At 45.0% G+C, this 17,693-nt stretch overlaps 1 protein-coding gene across 1 annotated transcript; it reads left to right on the plus strand.

Annotated features, from left to right (window-relative positions):
* The first annotated feature begins 69 nt into the window (after positions 1-69).
* On the plus strand, positions 70-15,473 carry LOC115318062 (5'-AMP-activated protein kinase catalytic subunit alpha-2). The gene is made up of 15 exons (XM_029977767.4): positions 70-344; positions 931-1,072; positions 3,133-3,226; positions 4,918-5,062; positions 5,970-6,057; positions 6,448-6,517; positions 7,895-7,943; positions 8,349-8,454; positions 8,672-8,777; positions 9,281-9,463; positions 11,442-11,556; positions 12,266-12,336; positions 12,789-12,854; positions 13,215-13,314; positions 14,366-15,473. The coding sequence occupies exons 1-15, from the start codon at positions 236-238 to the stop codon at positions 14,452-14,454; spliced, it is 1,533 nt and encodes a 510-aa protein (XP_029833627.1). The 5' UTR covers positions 70-235; the 3' UTR covers positions 14,455-15,473.
* Positions 15,474-17,693: the final 2,220 nt, after the last annotated feature.

The raw sequence follows: 17,693 nt of genomic DNA on the forward strand, positions 1-17,693 counted from the left end.
GCAAAAAACCATAGCAAAAAACATCTGCTTTTAAATACCGCGATCACCAACGCGGCTTGTAGACCGCAAATATTACCGAGTATGACGGTCTACCCGTCCTTTTAAGATAATACGCAGTTTTGTTCGCGTGTTCAGTTGACGCCGTTCAAAAATCGATCATACGAAATGGTCGAAAACATGTGTTGCAGCAGTGGGTGAGGAGCATGAGAGAGAAGGGAATCGGCAATAATCAAAGATGGCGGACAAGAACCAACCTCAAGGAGCCCAAGGGCAACCTTTAGTTAAAATAGGGCATTATATTCTAGGAGAAACCCTCGGCGTCGGCACGTTTGGAAAAGTGAAGAGTAAGTCTGTCTTCTGGCACGCACGGTGTCTTAAAATGCGCCTTGCACGAGCCCCTAATAACTTGCTCCTTGAGCGTTACTTCGCAGTACCGAGGAGCAGTCATGCGTGTAGGCTCTTGACGTTGAAACAGACGTTTCCTGAACTGCGGCTACTGTATTATATTTGCGTACTCTGGCAGCGTGAAGAACTAAAGTGTCTCTTCGACCGTTGAGCCGTCGTCTTTTGTTTTGCGCCCTGTTTTAGAAGCGTAGTCGGCGCGATGTTCTCCGACTTGCTACTTACTTTTCCTGTATTGCGAGCTCTGAAATTGCGCAGCGTATTTTTCCCGTGGAAATTTTCCCTCGTATTCTTTCCGAGGGATTCGGACAAGTTTGAGGAGTTGTGTGAGGCTTTTAGAGCCAGTGTCGTTACGCGACGCTAGCTCGATGTAATAAACGAGTGCTTCTAATGTTGTTTACAATATGTTTCTATTTTGCTGGAGCCTTGAAACGCCGGTGTGTGTGCTTCGAATGACGTGTTGCTCGACCTTACCCGTGTGTAGCGCAAATACCAGTTTGTAAGAGAACAAAACAAATTATTTTTCAGCCGCCTGCCACCAGTTGACGGGCCACAAGGTTGCAGTGAAGATATTGAACAGGCAGAAGATAAAGAATCTCGATGTCGTGGGCAAGATCCGCCGTGAAATACAAAACCTCAAGCTCTTCCGGCACCCTCATATCATCAAACTGTGAGCTACATGTCGTTTTCGTGTCTGAAACCCATCATGTACAGCGCATGCACAGATCTGCATGTTCTATGTCATCTGTGCACACCGCGGTCAGTTCGATTTGGCTCCAATTGCAGTTGATGATGAAATTGCCGAAACTTTGTTGTGCTTGCTCGTATCTGCTTGTCATATACCATAGCAGGGCATGGCAGAGATACTCCAAAAAGTATTAGGGAATACACATACTGAGATACATGTGTTTTAAGGTCCAAAATACAGATACTGAGACACATTTGTCTTTAGTGCAATGGGATATCCCGGAGATACTTCTGCAAAAGTGGCGAAAGACTATTTCGGAATACTGGTGCAGATACTTATAGAAATACATTAGTTTCCAAACGGTGCTAAGTGGGGAGGGTGTAGCTCGTGGCAACTTCAGATGCTAGTTTATCCTTGTGCTCCTTTCTCTGTGCCATTTTATGCTGTTCCCCTTACCTCAAACTCTTCATTTATTACTAATGCAGCTAATAAAAAACGTGTCACCCCCCGTTGAACCACATAGTTACAGAATGGTAAAGACTGCGTGCCATGCTTGACAAAAGGAAAGGTGTCTGCCCGAAATGAACCCTGTTTTACCGCGAGGGCGCATACCAAAGTGTCATATTATTTTCTTCTGTGTCACCCATAGATTAGACAACAGGGCCATACTTTTCTCCACTAAACTCCTTTAGAGCATTCTCTCTGCTAAATTGGAAAGAGTGGAGGGCTTTTGAGAGGAGCTGATTTTGTTATTCTTGCAAGTAACCTTCTTTAAACCAGTTTTTTTTTAAGATGTTGGTGACTGAGATTTGTATTATAAATTGCAAAGCAACTTGCACCAAGCAGATGTTCTTATCTTTTAAATTTATCTTAAAAAGGACAACAAATGTAACTAGATACTCAAGCCTGGCAAGTATCGCGATACATCGTAAATGTATTTCACTACTAAGGTACAATATATGTTTTTGAAATGTATTTTAATACGGAGATACAGATGCCTAAAAGTATCTCTAAGATACTATTGTAATCAGCCCTGTACCATAGTATGTTCTAACAGATGGGAATACCATTTCTATATTATAATATTTATTATAGTAGATGATGTGGTATGAAAGTAATGCTTCCAAATTGTTTTCTCACAAAGAATAGCATGTTTGTCCTCATTTCATTTCATTTATTAATACTGTCAGCCCATCAGGGCACTTACAGGGTGAAGTAAAAATACATATTGAACACATACAGGTCGCTGGTAAAAAATGAGGATTTTCCCGTAACAACAAATACAATATAATGTAATACAGAACAAGAAACAAAAAAGTATACATCTAAATGTACATCACTCAAAGATCGGGAAGAATCAGAGGAACACATACAGTCGTTTCAATAGTTCTAAGAAATGAACTTAGTGACGCTGATGAAACAGTGGCATTCGGTAGCATGTTCCATTTGTTTATGGCTCTAGGAAAAAAACTGAATTTAAAACAATAATTTCATACAGACGGACTTGGAATGTACATGCTGTGGTGGTGCCTTTATGATTCATTGTCTGCATACTTTTTTCTATCGCTGAGTCAAGTCCTCATATTTTTCTCTATCACTGAGTCAAAAGATGCCTTCTTTTGTGACAATGAGCTTTGACAGTTTCCGATTGTCAGCACGGTTACAGGACTGGAATTAAGCATCTTGCATAGTAATAACACAAAAAAACAATAATGGAGATTAATGAAAAGCAACTCAATGCCTATAAAGAGTGTAGCAATAATCAATATTAATGCCATTAATAAGTATTCAGTGCACTATAAAAAAATAAAAAACTATAAACACATTACTTTCATACGTGTACAATGCCCAGAAAACCGCCAGAAGGCACATCAAAACCAGTTAACGGTTTCAGTTTATGTTTTGCTGCACAAACCAGAGTCATAGCTAAGGCTCTTTTAGAAACGACTCCAGCATCTGAAATAGTCCTTACCAGGAAACCAGATACAATTCCAGAACTCCTACGAGTTGTCCGACTACATCCGACGTCTTGCTCGCTTCAGGTACCAAGTCATCAGCACGCCCACCGACATTTTCATGATCATGGAGTATGTCTGCGGTGGTGAACTCTTTGATTACATCGTCAAGCATGGGAAGGTGAGTGTAAAACCCGTTGCTGTGAGCCGATCTTCACCACGGTCGTATTATTTCTCCATGGATGGATGGATGTTAATGGCTATACCTTTGTTACGGGTGGTAGCTTGCGCTACCTAGCCTAAGTTTGAAAAGGCAAACATGATTTCTCCTGCCCTTCTAAGACCAATTTTCTCCCCCTAACTGTCACCAGGCAGTGTGGGATATCAGCAGGTTGACATTTGGGGGATCGGGCAAAAAAACAACTAAAAACATCACCCCCCCCCCCCCCGCCTCTTACACCCCGGCAAGGGAGTCGCCAATTTTCCTCTGGTCAAACCTTATCGGCGTTACCCTGCACCGGAACCACTGGGAGACAGTTGAGACTTTGGGCGAGAGCCATGCGGGAGGAAGTCCCGATTTTCCTCTGTCCCGCCTGTCTCCAGCTACGCTAGTTAGTTGTGCATCATTCAATTTTTTCTAGATAATTTCCACCAATCTTCTTTTATGGACTCCTTCTATTTTCTTCTATGGTCCCATCATCATTAGAACTATTTCTTTATAAAACATTAGTGAGGTCAAAGCTTGAGTATGCAGCCTCCATCTGGGATCCCGGTACCTCCTACCTTACTGAGTTTCTCGAATTAATTCAGAACAGATCCACACTTTTTATTTTGGCTAATTATAATTGTACCGATAGCGTGACATTAAGGAAAAATACTTGATCACTACCCAGTCTTGCATATCGCTGAAAAATATCTGGTATTTGTCTCTTTCACAAAATTTTTTATCACAACACTGTACTCAAAAATCAAATGATCCGATGCTTGTCTTCAACATATGTCTCAATAAACTCAGATTTTTTGTCCGACACCGAGAAAAACTGAATCTGGGAACAAATGAACTCGAAGAAACCACATCCAAATTCACGTCCATTACCTCCTCAAAATTATTAGCAAAAAAGGCCACATGGGAATTATCTAACTTGTCCTACATGAGCTGCATGCGTGTTAATGGAGGGCCATACTAGAAGTGAAGGGTAAAAAAAGGCTTTTGGATCTATTCTGTCGTTGGGGGACGCAGGAGGAGATTAGACTTAGTAATGGATGTAGAATCAATGATGGCGTAGAACACCTTATAAGGAACACCACATTGTGAACTACAGTCGGTGACAACGGAAGAAGGCAGGGCGAGGAAAAGGAAGGTGGGAAAGGAGGAAATGGATGCAGCACTGGCGAGGAGAGGGGGAAACCCCCTCCTCTCAACAGCATTGCGTCTGCTTCCTCCTCTCGCACCTTCCTTTTGCTCACCCTACCTTCTTAACCTGCAGCATACTATAGACGTCCATCCAAAAAAGGCGAAAGAAAGGTGGTGCCAGATGCGTTTAGCGTCCTACTCCGCCCATGAATTCAAAATAAGCCCCTAAGTGGCAACAAATGATGTCACAAAAGCCAAGGTGTCACGCTGTTAGACGTTGCAATCCTGGTGGTTGGTATTAGAAGCTTTTGGGGAAAAATCATGAGGGGATGCAGGTGTCGCCGTCGTCACGGCGTCGCTGCGTAACACTTTTTTGGCGGCGTTGCGCGGAAATAGAGGGTTCCTTTTTGGGACTGGGTAAACCTGCCAGCCGCAGACGCATTGCAGGCACCCTAGCATTGCTGCTAAGAGACAAATCTGACGACTGCGGTGGAATTCCCGGCTCTTTTGGAACGCAGCTGAAGGAGTCGGACGCCCGGAGGTTCTTCCAGCAGATCATCTCCGGAGTGGCGTACTGTCACAGGCACATGGTGGTCCACAGGGACCTGAAACCCGAAAACCTGCTCTTGGACCAGAACCTCAACGTCAAGATCGCCGACTTCGGTGAGAGAGGGCCTCTCCCGCAACGGCTGTGCCGTATCTGTTGATGGAGCGTCCGGGACTTTGTATTAGCGCCTTGCATCGTCCTGCAGTGTTCCTTGCATCGTCCTGCACTGTTTGTCGTGAGGATGTTTCATTGTCCTTGTAGTCGTTTATTGTACCTCGAGGGCGGCATGCTTGTAGAACATGGTCACATGAAGTAAAAAACAGGAATAAATGCCAAAACCTTTTCTGAAAACGAAAACTGTTATGCAAAATCAGATGCCCATTCGAGGGTTTTGTGTTCCGTCCTACAAAGTCTTACAAAGACGTCTAATCATCGTCGTCACTTTTTTTTTTTTCCTTCTTGAGGCTTCATACAGCGCTTACACTTGGGGTGGGGAATTTGTAGAGTGTGGTTACATAAAACAAAAAAGTAAATAAAGTAGAAATAAATGCCTGGACATTGTTAAGCAAAAAAGAAAGAGCTATGTTATACAAAATAAATAATGCAAATAAAAGGTTTATGCAAAGAGCAAATAAGACTAGTATATGCTAATCCTGTCTGTGCAGCTGCAAAGAGGCAGTTAGTTGTACTATAAATCTGGTATGATTTCTCTGGGTTCCAGTCCGCCTGGTGAAGTAAAATTAAGAAATAAGACGGATCAACATGCTATCATCGACTTGGCTTTTGCAGCTACCGTAAAATATATAGCATGCACCTACCAAAGCTCGCTGGGTATCTCTGGAGATTTCACCTCGAGTAAATATTTATGAATGCTTTATCTGCTGTTGCATATTCGGAAATTTGCGAAAAGCATAAATTGATCGTACCCAGTTCTGTGGACGGGTTTCCAGGTTCCTCGAAGTCCCGCCATTGTCCCGACGCGCTCACGAGTGTTGCGGTAACAGTCACGGTGGTCCTCCGCAGGACTCTCGAACATGATGATGGACGGCGAATTCCTGAGGACGAGCTGCGGGTCCCCAAATTACGCAGCCCCGGAGGTCATCTCGGGCAAGTACGTACCGATCGTTGTTTCGCTCCGACTCCTTAGAACAGACACCACTTTTACTTCTTCATGCCACTAGTGCATCTGGACAAAAACTTGCATCTGTTTAGTATTTGTGATTACAATGATTGGGTCGGAGTGCTAGTTAATCAAAGCAAAAATATTGTTTCAAAGTACCAAAAGAAATTAACCAAGGAGCTACTTTGAAGCTTTCTGGCTTTCAGATCACTGATTACCGTTAAAAGTTCTCACCTTAATGTTTTGTCTATTGAGTAGACATTAACTTTCGAAGAAAGCACTGGCTGTGTGGCACGAGCCACTGACCGATTAAAAGTGCTCAGTTGTTTGTATCCACGCATTTATCCACTAGTACAAACTCGATCGCCCCGTTCGTTCCAGACTCTACGCCGGTCCTGAAGTGGACATTTGGAGCTGCGGTGTAATACTCTATGCGCTGCTCTGCGGAACCGTGAGTTTTGTGTTTTGCTTGATTTGGGGGGGGGGGGTCGTTTCGGAGCTCTTTTGCCACCGCTGTTTCTGGTAGTGTACCGGGATGAGTTGGGTGAATCACCCTCCAGTAGAGAATGTAGTTGTGAACAATATGAAAAGGCCCAAGCGAGCGCATGGTTTAGGACACCTGCGGCACTCTGTGTCGGAAGTAGTCTCAGTTGTTCTCGAGTCCTCAGCGGCTGTTCAATTCTGCGGCTGAAACCACCGCTTCGGCAAGTTGAGTGTCCGGCGCTCGGGCATTTGATATTGAGCTAGCAGGATAAAAGACGGATGAGCGGTTTTCATTTTATTTCACCAGGCACGCAAGTGCGATTCAAGAACAGTGCTGAAATCGGTGTTGACTCAGTAATCGTTTGCCGACGATGTGGGGTGTAATGACAAAAACTGGAACAGTCACTGAAATGCCGCTTGTGCACGCAGTAGCCTCGACGATGGCCCTACTTTTTTCCGTCTGATGGCACCGGAGGTTTCGGAGCCAAGCGCTTGCGGGACTCTTTCGTATCGTCCACGACTGTACTTTCCTCCCCATTGAGTCCTAGTCTAATGCGTGAAAACCGACGTCTGATATATTCCTTTAGGCTGGTTTGGATTCAGGAACCACATGCTTATAATCATGCAATTTTAATGTAAACTTTAATAACACCTAAAAAATCTCTGAGCAGTCTGAAGTATATTCCTCGCTCCTTTGCAGGAGCACCACACAAGTTCCGTTGTTGGTTTGGAGTCTATACTTTTTTCTGAACTCAAGACACTATATATTTTATTTTTGCTACATTGTTGTCTTTTATTTATTTATTGTTTTCCCTATCAGAGAAGTTTTCCTCAAATATTTTCTTTCAAATACATTAGTGTTGCGTCGCCTCAAATGACAGTTCAGTCATTTTTTAGTGTATTATTCTTGCTCTAAGGAGGTTCCACTGTAATAGAAGAAATAGCCTATAAGAATGTTGCAACATGACAAACAAGGAGAGTTCTATCTGTATCTTTTTAATTGCCCATATGTCTGAAATTGGCAAAGAGTAAAGTCCTAGAGCTGCTGGAAATATATCTAAATCCTCTAACATGTACAAGGTGAAAGTGTTTTCTAGTCAGACTTTCACGCATAAATCTGTGCCTGTCTGGTTTTGATATTGCCTGGATAATTTTAGTTTACAACTTCAACCTGAATCATCGTAAAGGGAATGTGTCCCAGGCAACGTAACATACTTTACATGGTGGACGGCCATGCCTGAAATGTTTGGCTGTCTACTGTTCATTGTGTTGCACTACATTTATGCACTCGCATTCTGAATCTGATCCGCTTCACTTCACTGTTGGTTTCTTCAATGTTTTGCAGCTTCCATTTGACGACGAACATGTCCCGACCCTTTTCCGAAAGATCAAGTGTGAGTCTTCATATTCTTAACCTGTGTTCCGTCTTCAAGATCTAGGCTCAGTACAACTTAGCACTAACATACCACTTTGAGATGTTAAGAAACCCGGTGGTGGTCATGGGCACGCGCCGTCTAAGAAAGTAATCTTTCTTGGCAAGCTTTATTTCCCTAAGCTTCGTAATACATTTGAGAGCTGCTCAAATAAGCTTTGTAAAAGGGTTTAACAACCCCTGCTCTTCAGGTAGTGATGGAAGCATAGTTCTAGCGTCATTTGCACTCTTTGAAAGCTTAGTATTCATCACTTGGCAGCTTCGTGGCTGTTTTTTCTTTTACCTTTGTATGAAGACAGCGTATGCTCGCTGAGATGTGGAAGCATTTTCTGTAAATTTCGTTGGATCCGTCTCTTCGCACATGCAGCGGGCATCTTCCCCGTCCCGGACTACCTGAACAAATCGGTGGTGAGCCTGTTGATCCACACCCTCCAAGTGGACCCAATGAAACGGGCAACCATGGAGGACATCAAGTGAGTTCATATCCAGTGGCAGTCTTGAATCCCGATAATGCGTAATGATAGACGGCGTTCGTCGAATGCCATAAACGTTTTGCGGAACTCGAGGATAAAGCAGGATTGCCGCATTGTAGCCTTGCTCTCAGATCCCTTTGCCAACTTTCTTTAGTTGCAATGTCTCTGTCTAGCTGAACTTGCGTCTTACGTTTGTCCCCACGTTGTTGTCCAACAGAAACCATGACTGGTTTAAGAAAGACCTCCCAGCCTACCTCTTCCCGTTGCCGAACGACAACGATGCGTCGATCATCGACATGGACGCCGTGAAAGTCGTCTGTGAGGTAAGGAACGTTGACATGATCTTTCAAGTTTGGCTCTTTACTCTTCAAGCTGCTTGAACCAAACATGTCATCCACATACCTTGGCAAAACTCCTTCGTGACTGCACTCACTCGCTTCACTCACATTCACCCTCAGATGTAAGGTGAGAGTGAGTGAGGTAAGAAGCATCAATATTTCATGTGCTCGCGATTGAGTGTTGCCTAAGGTGAGTGAGGGACATGAATTCGGCGAGTTCATGAGTTTGGTGAGAGACGTGAGTTGCTGGGTTCGCGAGTGAGGTGAGTTCATAAATTTGGTGAGTTCACGAGTTTGGTGAGTGAGGTGAGATGCGTAGGTTCATGAGTTCTGCAAGAAGTGCGAGCTGGTAAGTTTGTGAGTTTGGTGAGGGTAGAGTTTCTGTTTGTAAGTTTGAAGGTAAGGAAATGGCAATTTTTAGTTCAAACTTGTTGCGAGTTCAACCTAACATGCCGACTTCCTCTGTTCTTGGGGTGGTGGGGGAGCAGAAGTTTGGGGTGCAGGAGAAGGAGCTGCACAGCGCCCTGCTGAGTGGCAACCCCCACGACCAGCTGGCCATCGCCTACAACCTGGTGGTGGACAACAAGCGCATCGAAGACGAGACGGCCAAGCTGGAGATCAAGGACTTCTACGTCGCGTCCAGCCCACCCCCGACGGCCGCTCTGCTCGACGTGAGTAGAGCTCGCCGGTGACAGATCATCGGGACTTGAGAAAGGGGTGCATAGAACAATGTGCATAGAACAGTGAGCGCTCAGAGTCGAGCGTTGATTGCATTTACTGGAATAATCGAGTGTCGATTGTGTCTACTGTGCTCCATAGTCCCGGGGCAGTGAACAGGATGTGCCTCGGTCGGCTGCTATACCTGTTTTCACCTTAAGAACCGTAGGAAAGAAAGTCCGGCTCTTCGCGAAGCATTACTGATTTCCTTATTATGTAAAGAATTAAGATATATGTATGTGAGTTGTAGGTTAGATATATGTTATCTTATTACGACGTACACATTCCAAACGCCAGAAGTATCGCCTTTCCCTCTCGACAACCCAATCTCGTAAGAACTACTTCGTGCGGCGTATGAACAATGCACAAAACTTGCTTTCTTCTTGAGGTGAAAACAGGTATAGTCGGCTCGGCTGGCAGCCAGAAAGGGCAACGTTGGGAAGGCCATGCTACCAAACGACCGGGCACGAGCACTGCATCACTGTTTGGCGGCAGGGCTATGGGATGTTCGAGCTCGAGATCGGGTCCAGCGATTGTGACTGCGGGGTGCCTTGGGGTTACGAAACTTTTCCGTGAGATGGCGCTACCAGTCAAACCAAACTTTGTTGCCCGGTCGGTTTTCCTTGATTGTCTCGTAGGTGCTGCCGTTTCGGTGCTTAGTACAGAGCAGGTGCAACTGGCAATAATTACGGTTAGAAGTTTCTCGGGGAACTCGCCCAATATCGTCTTATACCCTAGTTACACGGGCACTCTCAACTGCCATTGACTTACTGACAGTTGACTGAATCGGAGTCGGCTGGAGTTACACGGCGGCGCCAAGTGTCATCGAGCCACTAATGACATTTGAGTTCAACTGAGCTCCCCTACCTTAGTTTAACCGAACGGACTTCCCCAACAGAGGTAAAATGGCGCCTGTTCGCAGGACCACTGCCGCCGACTACTGTTTGCGAGGCACTTACTGTTGCGGAATGCAGGGGGAGGCGTATAGAAAGAATCGTAGCAGCAAACATTTCGGGAAGGAATAGGCTTAGGCGTCCGAGCCGCCGCTAAAACGATCCCTCCCGGCTAGCCGGCAAGCCACCGAACGAGCGAAGATGGCAGAGGGACCAGCTGTATGAATGGACAAATAGTAATGGGTGCACCTATCGAAGCGGGCGGTAGCTTGCACCACCTAGCCTAAAATATGCGCACCTTAGCCCTGAATCTGCTTTGGTACTCGTGTAAACGCCGCTAAAAAGCAACAAGGTATTGAACATATTGTACAATATACTTATAATAAATGAAAGGTGTGTCTCCGAGTAAATTACATTAAAACAATTAGACTGATCACGTGGCACAAGAACTAGTTCCATTTTAGCTTCAACTGGGTTCTTGAGAGCCGTGTAGCACCATCTCAGTTCAGTTCAGTTTGATCACAGTTGGGGCCGATAGCTGTCATAGACTCAGTGACAGTTCAAAGCGCCTGTGTAACTAGGGTATTACTCTGTCGCAGACTGTTCCAACATATCTTGAGAATGAAAAAGAATTTTCTGCGAAGTCAGATGAAGCTTCAGATAACAATGATTTTAAGCACCAAGATGACTTACGACTCTGAAAGGTATCATCTTTAGTGGCTTTATTACTCTCACCTTATGATGAGCTGTAAATGACGCAACAAGCCATCGAAGCCAATTTGATGACTGTCACTTGACCTTTAAACGGGTACAGCAACGTGCTTGTAGATGCATGATTGGCCGAGATGGTGCTGCGACGGGTACAGAGATGTGCATATAGACGCATGGATTGGCCGAGATGGCTCGTAGCATCCGCTGAGGTTTGTTGTAAGGTGAAAGGGGTTTAATACGATTTACAAGAGGGTGTTCCGTCTTTCGCGTTGCCCACGGTGGACCCCTTTTCACGATGGTTGCTTCCCGGGCGTTTTGTGACGTGCAGCAAAGCCCATCGAGGCCTCACCCTGAGCGAATCGCCAGCCGCCAGCGGATGTTGAGCGGAGGGAACGGCGCGGACCGCAAGGGAACCCCGATGAAGAGGGCAAAGTGGCATCTGGGTGCGTGCCTCCTCTCTTTCTCTCGTTGCGCATAAAGGCGGTGTGGAATTTGCGGACGTCAAATTTGAATTTGGGTGCGTGCAGCTTTGAAGATTTTCGCGTTGCCCGGATGTTTGCCGAGGTGCGTTTCGGCGTGTGCGGTTGTGGAAGAAAGAAACTGGATTGCGTCAAAGATTTAGGTGGGCGGACAAATAAACATTGCCGAATCCTTTGAATCGGGCAGCAGCTTGCGCCACCTAGCCAGGGTGGCAGAGGCTGCTGCCATTCGTCTTGGTTGTTGTTACTACCTCACGGTTTGAGGGGGGAGCCTCTCTAAAGGATCATTCACAAGCCTTATCAGCATTCAGATAAACATGTGGTACGTACTACCCTGTCCTCCCTTAATTAACGTTAGAATGAACGACAAGTTGCATCATGTGCGCTAATTTCCTGTCTCCATGACTGTACTACTACTGTGCGACCCACTTATAATGATAATGATAAACCCCCAAATTTCAATCGTTATAAATGATTATCATTTTATCTGGACATTTCCAGTCTAGGAACTCTAGAAACTGATAGTTATAAGTGGTGCATTGTTATATGTGGTATCAATATAAGTGGGCTGCACTGTATCACCTTCATGATATTTCAGTTATGAAGCGGATCACAGAAAATCGACTGTGACACAAGCGTTTTCTTCTGACTTAAATCTGTGTGCTGGTTGCAGGCATTCGATCGCAGAGCAAGCCACACGACATCATGAATGAAGTGTACAGGGCCATGAAAGCGCTTGATTTCGTGAGTGGTGCCTTTTTACTCAATGCGTCCACATGTTGCAGGCATTCTTAATTGTTGGTGGAGTTGGCCGAACAAGTCTTTCTATTGCAGTTGCATTTTTCAATAAGAAAGACTTCTTTGATGTCTCGATGCTAACAATATGCAGTCGAAAAATTCGAAGTTGTACGAATATAAAAGAAACTTATTAATTAGCTACAGTTTTTGTTTTAATGCAGTTTTCCCATACTAATTTCCAACCTCATGTAAGACAACCTTGTACACTTTGGTTGGCAGTAAATAAACTAGACTCGAAGAGGTGCAATAGATGATGCCGCTAAGGAAATAATTGTAGCTGCAGTATGTCTTATCACTTTGAAGATTTATCTGAGTGAAATAAACGCCAAAGGCGAGAAATCCTTATGAGTGTGTCGCTAAGTCACATTGAGTTAAGAACCCTTTTTCTTTTTTTGCAGGAGTGGAAAGTGGTCAACTCATTTCACGTTCGGGTACGGAGAAAAAACCCCAGCAATGCTCGGCCGGTGAGTATATTCGGAGACGCGGAGTGCCATCTTTAATTACAACAAACTACTAATTTCTTACAATGCAGTTCATTATAGTAATGTCTTTTTTTTTCTCTCTCTCTCTCGTGTGTTATGGAAGGGAAAGCTGGGAAACCCTGGAGACGAGGGAACAGAAATGATGCGTCTTCGTCGTTGCTTTGTCCTTTTCTTGTTTATTCTTTCCGTTTAAGGACGACAGCCCTCTTCTGCGTGTTCTCGTCCCCGGGGTTTTTAAGTACGACCCTTTTGTGAGCCAACCTTACCGCAGACCTTTTTTCCCGGAAAGACGTTGTGTCGCATCGTGGGCGAGAGTGCGACGTCTGGCGTCTGCTCTTTCAGGTGAAGATGAGCCTGCAGCTGTACCAAGTGGAGTACAAGAGTTTCCTTCTCGACTTCAAATCCCTTCCCACCAACGAGGAGGCTCAGTCCCAGGACCCCAGTAAGCAAAGCCGCTCCGCTGGTCTCGAGGGAGGGAAAGAAAAATATTGAGACACCGGATGTATTTACAGACGACACTCGGCGTCGACTTTTCCGCTCGATTCTGGCAGGGCGTGCACTGTTGCGGTGAAATGTTGCAGTGCGTGAGGGTGTTCTGCCTAACACCTAGATTTTTAGGCCGTAGTGCTGGGTTTTCTTATACTGTCCGGAGGGAGTGGGGCGCAGATCGCACGCGAGTGCTGCTTCGGCATTCCGCTGGAACTCGTGTTGGATCAGCGAGGTTGCGAGTCGCAGCCCAACGCTTGCAGAGCGCTGGTGTTCCACGTGTGCCCCGCACTGCCTTCCAGTAGGTTACGTAGAGAACCCAGCCATAGGCCCCATGACCTAAGAGGGAAGGAAAATATCTTGTTGTTGAACCATTTAAAATATTTTAATCTTTTCTAGTGGAAAAAAAAAAAGGTGGGTAGTTGATGCACAGGTAGATTATGAAGGGCACAGGAGTCTGTGCTTTGCAGCTAGATTTATTTTTATAAAGGAACCATGAAACAGTTTTCTCGCTTGGGCTTACTATTTCTTAGAATGAACACCTCAAGTTCAAGAAGTGTGAAACAGATAACGGATTTCGCTTACATTAGCCAAAATTTTAAACTAAAAAAAAGAGGTGGGTTTACAGGCTTCCATTTGGCCCTGCCTCTTAACGAAAACAAACAAGTGAAGGATTATCCCGTGGCGTTGAATAATCCATTTAGTCGGATTTTGGCAGAAATTGAGCACGGGGTTTGTAAACTTCAAAAGTAAAAAAAATCAAAAACGAAACTTGAAGGGGAAAACAACTCATGCAGCAAATAGTCATATTGGAATTCTGGAGTGTAGACCATGTCTTAACGCAACTGCAAGCTTCCAAAGTTTGAGGTCGTTGCTAGAAAAAGTCAAGCTCGTGTCAACTCTCATAAAAGGGTCACTCAAAGTCGACCCGCATCAACGCCGATCAAGTGTCGGGTCGTAGAGCGCCCACGCAAGGGTCCGTCTTTACATGTTGCTCTCGCTCGCAGGTGTGGCGGAAACCAGCTACAACCAGGTGCACAACACAATGGAGTTCTTCGAGATGTGCGCCGCCCTCATCACTCAGCTGGCGCGTTGAGCGACTCTGCGGCTCGACGTAGAGGGTCAAGCGCGACGCGGATAGACGCGCGGCCCCCGCGCCGCGTGTTCCGCAACACTCCTATTTTTTCTCGCTCCCCCGTGTACCACAAACCTACGAAGTGCGGCAATGCACGACACTGGCGTCGTCTCGCGCGCACGGCAGAAAGAGAGAGGGAGCCAGTCTTTTGCGTCGTTTTACCTTTCATAGTCTACTTATTAGCTCGGCCTCGAGAAGGGGTCGAACGAGCGATGGTTAGTTTAGTTGTGTATATTTCGAAAGAAAGCTCAAACGCAGTTTTCGTTTTTTGTTGAAACAGTCTGTTCCTCGAGCGTTTCTTTGTTCTACGGGGTGCCGAGCAATATTCGGGCATAAAAAAAAAAAGAAAAAGTATAAATAAACCAATGAACGGAGTGCGATGATATTTTTCGGGGAGGTTTTTTAGGCGGTGCATTTATCAAGTTTGAGCGCAGGTTTCAGGGAAAAAAATTAAGCTTAAAAGACATCAGCTTTTTCCTATGCATGAAAGGAAAACGGCAAAACCCGTCTGTTTGACGCTGCTACTGAAAGATGGCAGAACACAAAAGCAAAAGCGTGAAAGCTTTGAGGCGAATGCCCGAATAGTGCTCAGAAACACCCTGTGGAGAAGGGCAGAAGGTTGGGTCCTTGGAGAGTGCAATTCTTTTTCGTGGTGGTTTCGGCGGGAATGTTGGACTTGTGTGCCCCGTATTACGTCTGCTGCGCGACTCGCTGTGCAGCGTATGGGTGTTGCAGGTCGTTGAACGTTAGCGTCAATCGCCTTATTAGTCGGTTGACCGGGATAGAAGGAAAGTCGTTTTGTTGAGCGAAAGATGCGTTTGTCCCTCTGCTTCCGTTGGTGAACAAGGTATGCCGACAGTATTTCGAGAGAGACGTCGTACGGCAGAAGCGAATATCACGGATGAAAGCAAGAAAAGGGAAGAATACTTGTACATATTATACTATATGTGCATATATATATAAATATGAAGAACTGAGAGGCATTGTAGGTGTGTCATTAGTTTCATTGGGGGCCGTCCTCTGTAGTTTCTGCTGGTGGGAGAGTCGTCTTGTCATTGAGGCAAAAACTGCCGCATATTGTCTTTGGAGGTTAGCAGCACGTGCGACGGCCAGGGGAAATCGGCCGCGCAATGAAAACGGAGCAGTGCCGTGTTGTATAACAGTGCTGCAGATGCTAACCTAGAAACTATGGCTGCACAGAATTGCTCTGCCATCTCAAAGCCAATTTTGTTTTTATACTGCGGGCGGGAGAATGCAAATGGCATGGGTAAATTTATTCACTTTGAGGTGGGTTCTGGTGGCTGATGTGAAACAAAGTGCTTGCTAGAGCAGGTGGCTCTAAACCTGCGACTCTTGTCAGTGTATGAATTTATACAGGTCAGTTTTAATGGTGTAGTTCATCTTGCTCTCCCACCACTGCCACTAGCAAGGCAAGTTTGACTGCCATTTGTGCTACTAGATGGCACAGATTTGATAAAAAAGAGGTCTACTAATGACAAATGTGCACGGTGGCAATTTGCTATCCGTAGACGCTCAAAAGTGAACGCTTTAACAGTCTGCAAGAAGCGCATATGCCAAAACAGCACCGGGCATCATAAACGTGGCACATCTCTCCACCCGATCAAGACATGTTCTCCGCAGATTGGCTCACGCAACTTGCATGAAGTTTGCCATAGTGTGCTTGCAAGCTGGTCAAGCTTGCATGGCACAAATGTGAACTGCAAGCCTCTCGGTACATGCCCAACAAACTTGGAAGTACTACAAATTTCAAAGTTAAGAAAAAAGCGAGCCGGTTTAGGTCACACGCAATTTAAACTGTAGACGACGGACAATGAAAAGGGAACATGCACAACACTTCCCAAGACTCAGGTGTCCCCTTTTTGTAGTCCATTGCGTCCAGTTATGCGAGATTCCAGTTCTGACGACAGATTAACGTTATACTTTGTCTTGCTTTAACGTACAGTAGACTCTCATTAATTGAAGCTCCAGGAGGTCGCAGATTTTAGTTTGAATTATCAGAAATTCATTTAAATATGATACTAGACAACATTATCATTTGTTACATGGATAGCTACGCATACAAAGCAGATTTTTGCCAGTGTCCTCTATATAGGCCTAATTATAAGCAAGTACAGGCGTAACATTGGTGGAAGAACTGTGACGTTAAGTTTATTCTCCCGGCAAAAAAAGTTGTCGATTGTGGGATGTTTAGTCAGCACATGAGATCTCAAAACAATTTTCAATACCAGCCAATGCAAGTAGTTCTTTACAAGACTCTTCCTTTGCAGAAAGAAACTTCCGGAGCTGAGCGACGTGCTCAAACGCCTCTGCGGCTGTGACAGTTGGTAGTGGGTCATCCCTTTCTTCATCGTCATCTTCACTCACTGCTGCACTGTGCTGGCATTACTTCCTGTGCTATGTCCTCTAATGAGTCATCACGTCAAGACTAGCATATTACACCAGCTCAGCGTTCACATGTTCCTCATCCTCGATGTCGTCTTGGTCATCATTGCTAGTCTTGAAGCACATAATGTGAACGCTGTTTTTCGCTGTGTGCCCGTTTGAGCCCCGTTGAGTGCACTTTTTTCCGAGCACCGGTGCACTGCGGAGAAGCAACACTCGCAAAAACAAGCTCCGCGGGTATTGCTTCTCTGCGGTGCACCGGTGCTCGGAAAGAAGCGCACTCAACGGGGCCGCGAGAACAAAAAAAGTATGAAGTAGTCGTGTGCGAATAGTCGATTTTGAGTCCGAAGCGAATAGTGGTTTTGGCCGAATATTTTCGATTCGAATATCGAATAGTTTTTCCACGACTTTCACTACCATTGCATAATGCTTAGACGAAAACCCAGCTAAACCTGTAAAGGTTATTCCACCTTTTCATTCATAAGCTAAGCTTAGTCTATCTATATTTGTGTACTGCGATCTCAGAAGGTCTGGTGTCTCGGGATGGCAAGTTAACGACGGATTTGACATAAAATGAATTCTATATAGATGGCCAGCTATACCAATTGAGTGAGTTTTCAAATCTTGATATATAAAATATTCTTTCTTTAATATAAAGTTAAAAAAAGAATGAGTCGCGCATGATGAACACAGGTTGTAAAAGCATCTCTGCCTAACATAAACTTCCATAAAAGTTTAATTCTTAAACTTTTACTGCAATGTAGATATACACATTCACAAAGTTTCCATTCATTTTC

This window comes from Ixodes scapularis, unplaced genomic scaffold (genome assembly GCF_016920785.2).
Source record: "Ixodes scapularis isolate PalLabHiFi unplaced genomic scaffold, ASM1692078v2 PGA_scaffold12__126_contigs__length_90152505, whole genome shotgun sequence".
Classification (NCBI taxonomy): domain Eukaryota; kingdom Metazoa; phylum Arthropoda; class Arachnida; order Ixodida; family Ixodidae; genus Ixodes; species Ixodes scapularis.